Source organism: Somniosus microcephalus, chromosome 1 (genome assembly GCF_052327205.1).
Source record: "Somniosus microcephalus isolate GS21.2 chromosome 1, FLI_Smic_1.0, whole genome shotgun sequence".
Taxonomy (NCBI): domain Eukaryota; kingdom Metazoa; phylum Chordata; class Chondrichthyes; order Squaliformes; family Somniosidae; genus Somniosus; species Somniosus microcephalus.
The window spans coordinates 262,424,961-262,436,149 of record NC_140987.1 but is presented as its reverse complement, the minus strand read 5'-3'; the positions used below and the strand labels follow the sequence as shown (position 1 = coordinate 262,436,149).

The window sequence follows — 11,189 nt, the reverse complement described above, 5'->3', positions numbered from 1 at the left end:
AAGGGAGATGGACCGGATGGTTGACCAGAACGCGCTGCAGGCCACCTTCCCCTAGCCAGACAACGTCACCATCTGCGGCCATGACCGGCAGGACCACGACGCCAACCTAGAAAAATTCCTCCGTATGGCCCAACGGCTGAATCTGACATACAACAGAGAAAAATGTATGTTCCGCACCGCACGCCTCGCTATTCTTGGCTGCGTGGTGGAAAACGGAGTCATCGGCCCCGACCGAATGCGCCCCCTCCTGGAACTACCCCCCCCCGCCACTGCCTAAAAGCCCTGAAGAGACGCCTAGGGTTCTTCTCTTACTACGCCCAGTGGGTGCCCAACTATGCGGACAAAGCCCGGCCCCTCATCAAGTGAACCTCCTTCCCCCTGACGGCAGAGGCCCGTGCGGCCTTCACCCTCATAAAAGAGGACATTGCGAAGGCCACAATGCACGCAGTGGATGAGTCCATCCCTTTCCAAGTGGAGAGCGATGCATCCGACTTCGCCCTAGCCGCAACCCTTAACCAGGCGGGGAGACCCGTGGCCTTCTTTTCACGGACCCTCCAGGGCCCCGAAATTCGACACTCCTCAGTCGAGAAGGAGGCCCAGGCGATAGTGGAGGCTGTATGGCACTGGAGACATTACCTGGCCGGTAAACGTTTCACCCTGCTCACTGACCAACGGTCAGTAGCATTTATGTTTAACAACAGACAAAGGGGGAAAATCAAAAATGGTAAGATATTGCGGTGGAAGATCGAGTTATCCACCTACAACTACGATATCTTATACCGGCCCGGGAAACTTAATGAGCCCCCAGACGCCCTATCCCGTGGGACATGTGCCAACGCACAAGTCGATAGGCTACGGACCATCCACAATGATCTCTGCCACCCGGGGGTCACCAGGTTCTTCCACTTTATTAAAGCTCGCAACCTGCCTTACTCCATCGAGGAGGTCAGGACCATGACCAGAAACTGCCAGGTCTGCGCCGAATGCAAACCGCATTTTTATAGGCCAGACAGGGCACACCTGATTAAAGCCACCCGCCCCTTCGAACGTCTCAGCGTCGATTTCAAGGGGCCCCTTCCCTCCTCTGACCGCAACACGTACTTCCTCAATATTATTGACGAGTACTCCCGTTTCCCCTTCGCCATCCCCTGCCCGGACATGACCAGCGCCACAGTCATCAGGTGCCTCCATGACCTGTTCGCCATATTTGGCTTCCCCAATTACATCCACAGCGACAGGGGCTCGTCGTTCACGAGCGACGAGCTGCGCCAGTACCTGCTCGAGAAGGGCATAGCTACGAGCAGGACTACCAGCTACAACCCCCGGGGTAACGGACAGGTAGAGAGGGAGAACGCAACGGTGTGGAAGACCGCCATGCTCGCCCTAAAATCCAAGGGCCTCCCAATCTCCCGCTGGCAAGATGTCCTCCCCGATGCGCTCCACTCCATACGATCACTGCTCTGTACTGCCACAAACGCCACCCCTCACGAGAAGATGTTCGTCTTCCCCAGGAAATCCACCTCGGGGACATCACTACCGCCATGGCTGACGTCTCCGGGACCCGTCCTGCTCAGGAAACACGTGAGGAGCCATAAGATGGACCCCCTGGTCGAAAAGGTTCACCTCCTCCACGCCAACCCACAGTATGCCTACGTGGCGTATCCTGACGGGCGGGAGGACACAGTCTCAATTCGAGACATCGCACCCTCAGGTACCACCCGAAACACCATCGATCGCCATCCACTACCTCCACCCACCACCACTATCCACGACGCACCACCGGGGTGTCTACCATGAACTGACGACATGCCGGTGCCACCCCTACCCCGAGAGGACGACACGCCAGTGCTCCGTCCCACGCGAGAAGCGGCTGCGGGCAAAGAACCGCCGCAACCGGCACCACGAAGATCATTACGGCAGAGAAGACCCCCGGAGAGACTTTCGCATACGAACTTTTGAAACACTTCACCCCGCCGGACTCTTTTTTAAACGAGGGGTGAATGTGGTAAACCACTGTTAACCTGTACATGCCTGTGTGGTAAATCACTGTTAACCCTGTACAAGTCCAGGCATGTCTCAGCCCCTGGCTCCACCCCTAAGCCCGGGTATAAAGGTGACTCACCACCCTTCCCCCGAGAGCTCTTAGGATGGATTCACTAGCAGAGGCATGCTCTAGTTCTTAGTCAATAAAAGCCTACTTCATTTAAGTCCATCTCGTAGTCTTTGGTATTGTTGATAGCGCATCACCCCGGAAACAACCTTTTTATTTGTTTTCAGTTGCAGTCCTTATTGTTTGTACCCCTTTAAAAAGGGGGCACATGGTTGACTTTTAATAGGCAAATGCCTATGATAAAGAGTTAGCACAAAAATCTAGGCTAATATTTTAGTGCAGTAATGAGGGAGTGCTGCACTGTCGGGAGGTGCCATCTTTTGGATGAGACATTAAACTGAGGCCCCGTTTGCTTTCTCGGGTGGACATAAAAAATCCAATGGCACTATTTCTTCGAAGAGCAGGGAAGTTATTCCTGGTGGCCTGGCCAATACTTATTCCTCAATCAACATCACTAAAACAGATTATCTGGTCATTATCACATTACTGTTTGTGGGAGCTTGCTGTGCACAACTTGGCTGCCATGTTTCCTACATTACAGCAGTGACAACACTTCAAAAAGTACTTAATTGGCTGTAAAGCGCTTTGGGATGTCCAGTGGTCGTGCAAGGCACTATGTAAATGGAAGTCTTTCTTGTTAATATTTTTTTTAATTTAAAGGTTGTTTATGATATTTCAGCTTCTACCTTAAATCCATGTTTATGTCCCAATCTTTATTTCACTCTGTAAATTTTTTTTTAAAGTGAACGATAATCAGTGCATTTTACTTCCTGTTTTGCTGTCTAAGGATTCTTCAATGTGATTGGCTGCTTAGCCTGCTTGATGACATCACTGTTGCTGGACGCTGGAGATCCCCTAGAGTTGGCGCCAGAATCAAACTACAGTAATATCAGGAAAAGTGAAATCCACGCCACAGAGATTGCTAGATCTTTGTGCGCGGCTTTCTTAAAGGTCAGCGGCAAGCGCCATCGCGTTGCCACGGTCCGCCAAATCTGGGCCCATAAGCTGATGACATACTGGTGTATGAAATAGATGTCACTATCCCATTTTAAGTCATCTTTCAAAAAAATAAGCGGGAAGGTGCTCTCCACTTGTCAGTACAATCTATTCGGTCGATTTTCAGCTCAGTGTACTCTTCAGGTTAAAACAATAAAACTGTAACTTAACTTAAAACATTAAAAGTACCGTAACAACTTAAAAAAAAAAAATTGTATTCCCGGGCTTGATGATGCACTCCAGTCTCTGCGGTGCCCACCGGTTGCGGAAGGCCTCGAGCGTGCCGGCGGACACATAGAAACATAGTAGGAGCAGGAGTAGGCCATTCAGCCCCTCGAGCCTGCTCCGCCATTTAATGATATCATGGCTGATCATCCAAATTGAGTACCCTGTCCCTGCTTTCTCCCCATATCCCTTGATCCCTTTAGCCTTAAGAAATATATCTAACTCCTTCTTGAATAGATTTAATGAATTGGCCTCAACTGCCTTGTGTGGTAGAGAATTCCACAGGTTCACCACTCTGGGTGAAGAAATTCCTCCTCATCTCTGTCCTAAATGGCTTACCCCTTATCCTTAGACTGTGACCCCTGGTTCTGGACTCCCCCGCCATCGGGAACATCCTTCCTGCATCTCGGCTGTCTAGTCCTGTTGGAATTTTATAAGTTTCAATGAGATCCCCTCTCATTCTTCTAAACTCTAGCGAATATAAGCCCAATCGACCCAATCTCTCCTCATACGTCATTCCTGCCATCCCGGGTATCAGTCTGGCGAATCTTCACTGCACTCCCTCCACGGCAAGAACATCCTTCCTCAGATAATGCAACCAAAACTGCACACAATACTCAAGGTGTGGTCTCACCAAGGCCCTGTACAACTGCAGCAAGACATCCTTGCTCCTGTACTCGAATCCTCTCGCTATGAAGGCCAACATACCATTTGCCTTCTTAACCGCCTGCTGCACCTGCATGCTTACCTTCAGCGACTAGTGCACAAGGACACCCAGGTCTCGTTACACTTCCCCTTCTCCCAATCTATTGCCGTTCAGATAATAATCTGCCTTCCTGTTTTTGCCACCAAAAGTGGATAACCTTGCATTTATCCACATTATACTGCATCTGCCATGCATCTGCCCAATCACCCAACCTGTCCAAATCATACTGAAGTTTCTCTGCATTCTCCTCACAGCACCCACACCCACCCAGCTTTGTGTCGTCTGCAAACTTGGAGATATTACATCTAGTTCCCTCGTCTAGATCATGTGCATGCTCCATCTCCAGGACCACCCGAGCGCGAACATGGCTGCGGAAGAGAGGCAGGCAGTCGAGCCGAATGACCCCCTCAACCGACCTGCACTTACCTTGCGCGCCGGCCGTTGAGCTGTGGGCCCGCGTGGAATTACGATCCGGAGCCTGGTCCAGCTGCCGGCGCGCAGTGTTTGCGTATCCCAGGGGTGCAGTTAGTTCGATGCGTCCCCTGGGATCATGTGGGCCATGGAGAGCCAATCGGAACAGGGAATGCTGCATTCATAAGATTGACAGGAAGAGCTGTCAAAACTTATAAATACTACGGCCCCAAAATAGCACTAAATCTTCAAATAAATTAAAAAAAATCACATTTTTAAAATAAACTATAAATTACATGAAATAACTATTTTAAACAATAATTTAAATTTTTGAAAAAAATAATTTTATTTTCTAACAGGGCTAAAAATAAACTTACCTTGCGTTAAAGTATTTAAAAATAATAAACCTGTGGAAAAAATGTTTTAATTTTAATTAATTCACCACTTACCTTGTAAAAAACAGACCTTACGCCTGATTTTTAAATGTCTAACTTCTGCAGACTTACCCTCCCGGGAAAACCTGCAAAAAAAACCTAAGTTTGATGCGCATGCGCAGGAACTCCCGCACACGCGTTCAACCTCTGAACCCCTTTGTTCAGGGGAACGGAAGTGCCGGTTTCCCGTGCATGCGCAGTGCATGCAGGAAACCGGCACTTCCATTGGGCCTACGGGCGAGTACCCTGTGCAAACTCACCCGTGGAGACCCGAATTTCTGGGCCATTGAATTAAAATTGTGTTGCTCGGGGTGATGATGCACTCCAGTCCCCGCGGTGCCCACTGGTCACGGAAGGCCTCAAGCCGGCGGACACCGCGCCCTCCATCTCCAGGGCCACCCGGGCACGAACATGGCTGCGGAAGAGAGGCAGGCAATCGGGCCGAATGACGCCCTTGACCGCCAGCTGCCTGGACCAGTTGATGGCCTTTTTGGCCAGGCCCAGGAGCAGTCCCACAAGGAAGTCCTCCGATCTGCCCGCTCCCCTCTGCACCAGGTGACCAAAGATCAGGAGCGTGGGACTGAAGTGCAGCCAAAAATCGAGGAGCAGCCCCTTCAAATAATGGAGTAGGGGCGCAATCTCTCACACTCTATGTACACGTTGAACATGGACTCCTTCAGCTCAGTGTACTCTTTTGGTTTTGGTGTTTAAATAAATCGACTGTATATCAATGGAACTTTAAATAAAACTTAACAAATTAAATTAAAATGTGGTTGTCCGGATTGATGATGCACTCCAGTCCCCGCGGCGCCCACCGGTCGCGGAAGGCCTCAAGCGTGCCGGTGGACACTGCGTGTTCCATCTCCAGGGCCACCCGGGCGTGAACATGGCTGCGGAAGAGAGGCAGGCAATCGGGCCGAATGACCCCCTCGACCGCCAGCTGCCTGGTCCAATTGATGGATTTTTTGGCCTGGCCCAGGAGCAGTCCCACAAGGAGGTCCTCCGATCTGCCCGCTCCCCTCTGCACCGGGTGACCAAAGATCAGGAGCGTGGGACTGAAGTGCAGCCAAAAAGCGAGGAGCAGCCCCTTCAAGTAGTGGAGTAGGGGCCGCAACCTCTCACAGTCTACATACATGTGGAACATGGACTCCTTCAGCTCAGTATAACACTTGGTAACAGGAAATAAATTTGAGTTTTGGTTGACTTCCTCCCTATTCGTATAGTCTACTGCCGTGTTAAAATGGGTGCAAATTTTTTGATAAACAATTGCGAATCTGCCAATAGTTGCGGAGGTGAAAATCCAGTCTTACTTGAACTTTGACCCAATTACATACCACAACTTAAGCATGTGTGGAATTTAAAAGGAGTGACCTGCTGTTTAAAAGCTTTGTAAATCACTCACCCCAAATTGTTACCATTGTGAATGATGGGAAAGCTGCTTTTTTGCTGAGGAATATAGAACTTAATCTATGCCTTCAAAGATTTAAAGACTGATCTTTTCTTCCCCACCCCCCCATCACATTTCACAATGCACTCTGAAATTGTGAGATAGTGTCAATTGTAACAAAGCTTTAAAATCATCAATAAACACAATTTTTTTTTAGAAAATCTCAACAGAAATGATGATTTTACCCAGAGTAATGATTTAAAACGCTTTTGTTAAAGGGAAGTTAAAAAAAAACTGAAAACGTCACTCCCCACACAACAGCTCACCTTGGAACCATTTGTTATGAAACATAAAACATGTTTATACCTTTTAACTAAAGAAATAACAGGATTTCCAAATATAAAGATTCGTATCATTTTCTGTTGGTGAATGTATTATTACCCCCATCCGCTGCACAAAAACTGAACAAGGCCACACGTTCAAGCGCAATGTCGCACTCAAAAAAAAGGAAAACTGGGGATGGAAACCCCAGATAAAGCAGGAACTGCGCTGGAAAAAAAATCAATTAAAATGAAGTCATTAATAACGGACGTGAAATAAACTTGTTCCAAGGAATAATTGGGGTAGTTTAATTAGCAGGGTGCGAAGCCTAGTTCGGTTGCCAAGGCCCGGCCGCCATTTTGTGAGTGTGCGAGGTGAAGCGGGGCGGAGACACAGTCCAAGGAGGAGCTTCTCTCTCGCCTCCTTTCAAACACTTCCTTTCCGCCAGTGCTAAGCGCCTTGTTCAGCACTGCCCATCCCTTCGGTATTACTCACGACGGGAAGTTGCTGCTGCCGCCACCAGCTCTTCATCCTCATCCGACGACGACATTAAAAAAAAAATCTTTGTTCGCCGCCGTCTCCTCTTGTGGTTGTCGCCGCCATCATTCTCCTTCTCGTTGTGTGTGTGTAAAAGGGTGGGTGTGTGCGATGGACGGGTAAGTTGATGGTGGCCTTGTCTCTCTCTTGCCTTCTCTCGGCCGCCGGGTTACGCTGGCGCCTAGGCTCGACGCCGCCGTCTTGCTTTCCTTTGGATTATTATGTGTTGTTGATAATGACGAATTTTGGTGTTGCATTTGGCTGACATTTACGGTCTAATCCCTGAAGTGTTGTAGGGCAGTTTTGTTGAGTTGCGATTTATATAATATTTTCTCCCTCCAGCTTGTGGAGCGTTGGTCGAGGGTGTTTTTGTGTGTCCCTTTTGCGGTTGTATTTTAAAAAGTTATTTTATTTCATAGTTAAATTGTTTGGTGAGGTGGAAGGAAGATAATGAGTTCTTTTCTACCCCAAAATACAAATACTATTTTTTTTTGGAAGAAAAATGATCAGTTTTGCAAACCCAGATAAAGACGGCAAGGGGAAAACTGTAAGCGGTTTTTTCTTTTTTTTAAACCGCCAATTAAGTGTCTATATCAACTGCGACTTGTAATTCTAAGCAAAGGGATGGACGGGCGAGTGATCATTTTATGTAGAGTATGTCTGCCTTGTCTGGGTTTCGTTTTTTCCTTCTCCTGTCTCTCTTTGTACGAGGGATGGTGTTTCAGGTTGTAGTTTGTGGTGATACAATGCTGCCGAGTTGGCAGAAACCGCCCCCCCCCCCCCCCCAAAAAAAAATAAAGCGTAGAGACTTTTGCTGTTCTTTTAACTCGAGTAATTTCATCTGTGCTCTCCTTTTGCCTTTTTTTATTTTAAAAGAATACTGCAAACATATAAACCATAAGCAGATCTTTCTATAATCTGTCCCTTTTTAAAAAAAAATTTCCATTTTTAATTTTTTTAAACATTTCCCCCTGTCTCTTACTTTAAGTTTCATTGTATCACTGTGTATAAGTAACTGGAACTTTAACTTTTTTTTTCTCATGTTCTCTTTTCCCCTTTTCCTTCCCTACAGCATTGTCACAGATCTTATAGCAGTCGGTTTAAAGGTAGGAGTCTTTTCTCTCTTTCTAGCTTTACTTTTTTCCTTTTTTTATTAATTTCATGCATTCTTCTTGTGTATATGCTTGAAAAAGTTCAGTCTTGAGTCTCTTGACTTTGTGTTTCATTGTGTCGCTGAGCGAATTTTTTTCTCCCTCGAGTTTACCGTCACCATTTTCTGGCAGGGCTGCTGCTTCAACAACAGCCTCTCAAACAATTAGTCATAGGGTTGGCAGAAATGGAGCAGTTTTTCTTCACTAAATGATTGGGAGAGTCCGAAAGATTTTTTAAACAATTAAATATTACTTGGTCACGTTTTTGCTGAAGCTGGGAGTTGGCTTAAGGCAACAGAATTTCAAAAACAAATGCAACAACAGGAAGTATGTGGATCTTGTTCGAGGAGGAACTGATGTTTTTTATATCCTGTCGGGTCGATACTTTTGTAGTCTTGTTGTTTTGTTTCATGTGCTTTACGTTTGCAATAAAACTGTGTGGTTTGTTTCGTTTCCCTTTTTTAAAAATGTGCTACATCTAATAGTTTTATGAAGCGGAATTATTAATCATATGTTTAACACACTAGCCTCGGAAGAAGTGTTTGTGAAAATCAAGGGTGCGTTTTATTCAAGTGTGTAATCCAGATTGAGGTAGTTAGCTCTTGGGGCTGTACGCAGCTAGTAGTTTTTGATGTTTTCTGTGTATGATCGTGCTCTTTGTTGGTCTTCATCGTCACTAGTGTATCGTCACTAGTATACATCATTCCCTGCCTGATATAAGTTAATAGATTCCCTGGCGAAACAGAGATAAAACATATATGTTGGTGTTGTAAGACAATTGAGCATTCAGAAGTTCAGATGATAAAACATAAGAGTAAACGTTTAGTCATTTATTAACATTTAAATTAAGATGTGTAAAATCCTTGAAGTGAGTTCCAGTCTCTAATGTTCAATGTAATATAATTGGAGTTTTTTGGGTTTTGCTGACAGTACGGATCAGGCCAGGAAGCAGTTTTTGCTAGACTTGAGATTTTAATCATGATTTGGACTGGAGTATTTTGCTGTAATCTGAACTGCACTAATAGTTTTATTTCATAGCATATTCTGGGGAACATATTATGGGGAACAATGTACTACTGCATATATATACACACACACACACACAAGGTAGCAATTGTATACAAGGTTTGAGTATCCTGAACCACATGAATAAAATTTGCAAGTGTTCTAAATTCTACGATGACAGTCATTAAATCACTCCCACTTGTTACTTTTTTTAATACATGAAATCCATCTATTTTATTCCACTGATGCAGTCTCACCAAGCCACATATTCCTTTAACTCTCCATTCCCCTAACTCTGGCATCTGCATTTTTCCCTCCCCTTTGCCTCACCACTAGTGGTGCAGCCTTCCTAAATGCTTCCCCTCTTGCCTTTTTAGAAACCTCCTCAATACCCATCTCGTCAACCAAATTTTTGGTCATCCCTCCTAATCTCTGCCCAGTTTGGCCTATGTTTTCCATACCTAAATGTGAAGCACCATCGTCTTTTATTACAATATATATAAAATACAACATATTGTGACCAGAGACAGACCTTTGGTCACACTTTATAGGCAGCTACAAAGGGATATGGAAGAACCCAACCAAGTTTTGTGGAGGTGCTGAGGTTAGCGTTGAACTCATTCCTGCACTCTTAACCCACGTGTTGATACTTTATCGTGCCATTTCCTTTGCCAGCAGCAGATTTCATGGAGGACATTGGCCACTTTGCTCAGTGCAGTTGATGCTTGATGACTTCTGCATTGAATCAATGATTGAGATTTATTTTGGAAGTAATCATCGGTTATCTAATTTTAGTAACTGAAGTTTTGGAGGAGAGAACTTTATACATGCTGAATTTATGATGATGCCTGGGAATGTAATAGTTTTCCCTGTTTGGTACTGAACACCACCATTTAAGTGCTATGTAATTGGCTATAGTAGTACAGTAAAGATGGCTTTTTTGAGTCAGATTACCGGTTTTTGCCCTGAATGCACAGATGCCAGAACTAAATTGAGATTTCCACGTATATTAATTAAAACGCTTTTCAAGGTTACATTTGTAATTTGGTTACATTTGCAATTTGTTTACGTCTAGGTTAAATGTCTAAATGTTACTTATGTGGCTCTGGCTCAACTTTTTGTTAACTTTCTTGCAAAGCACCTGGGGAATGCTTTACTCCATTAAATTAAAGGTGCTATATAAATGCAAGTTGTTATAGTTTTGCTGCTCACATTCAACTTGTGCAGAATGAGCCATTACCATGATGCCTTTAGCAACAGAAATAATAAGCTCTAATCTGAGAAATAGTTTAAACTGAAGACAAAGATTTATTTCAGTGTTAGTAATTTGACTTTTTTCTGCATTTTAATTTGGCACTGACTGCCATGACACACACTCTACTGCCATATATGACATCCACATTGAGGATCTAATATTTACAGTGCAATCACTCAAATGATCAAGATTACTGGGAACCAATGGAGTTAGCATATTTTATAGTACTTTTATTTGCTGTTTTGACCTTTATTACTGAAATTTGAGAAGAAAATAAATTACATTGCCTCCTGTTCGCTTCACAAGCTAACTTTGGGGCGGGGATGCTACAATTGATTTTAGTGTTCCACATGGTAGAAAGGGGTTGCTATATTACTGGATCTTGTTTTAAGTGCATTTGATTGGGAGTGCACAGGATTAGGCTCAGGATCTTATTTCTCCAGAGCCAAATAGCTCATTGTCTCTTTCCAGGTTCATTCACACAGAATGCCACTTGGGTGAGCTATCAGATGATGCTATCGGTAGAATTGTACCTGATTTATAAGAATATTTGGGGGCGGGGGTGAAGAAAATGATGGAGATTTACTGTAATAGTATCCCTCTTGTATGTCACTTTATGGTTTGCTTGCTTTTATCAGTTTAGACTTTATT

At 45.0% G+C, this 11,189-nt stretch overlaps 1 protein-coding gene across 3 annotated transcripts in view; it reads left to right on the top strand.

The window, feature by feature from the left end:
- Positions 1–7,113: 7,113 nt before the first annotated feature.
- The window catches only part of ptbp3 (polypyrimidine tract binding protein 3), a 105,780-nt gene continuing 101,704 nt past the window's right edge, over positions 7,114–11,189 (top strand). For 2 of the 3 annotated variants that reach the window (XM_085993078.1, XM_085993069.1), the window contains exons 1-2: positions 7,115–7,246; positions 8,200–8,233. In XM_085993078.1, the coding sequence (XP_085849204.1) occupies positions 7,239–7,246; positions 8,200–8,233 (42 nt within the window). In that variant the 5' untranslated portion in view covers positions 7,115–7,238. Of the gene's footprint in view, positions 7,247–8,199; positions 8,234–11,189 lie in introns of all 3 variants that reach the window. The other variant, XM_085993087.1, reaches the window with a different exon arrangement.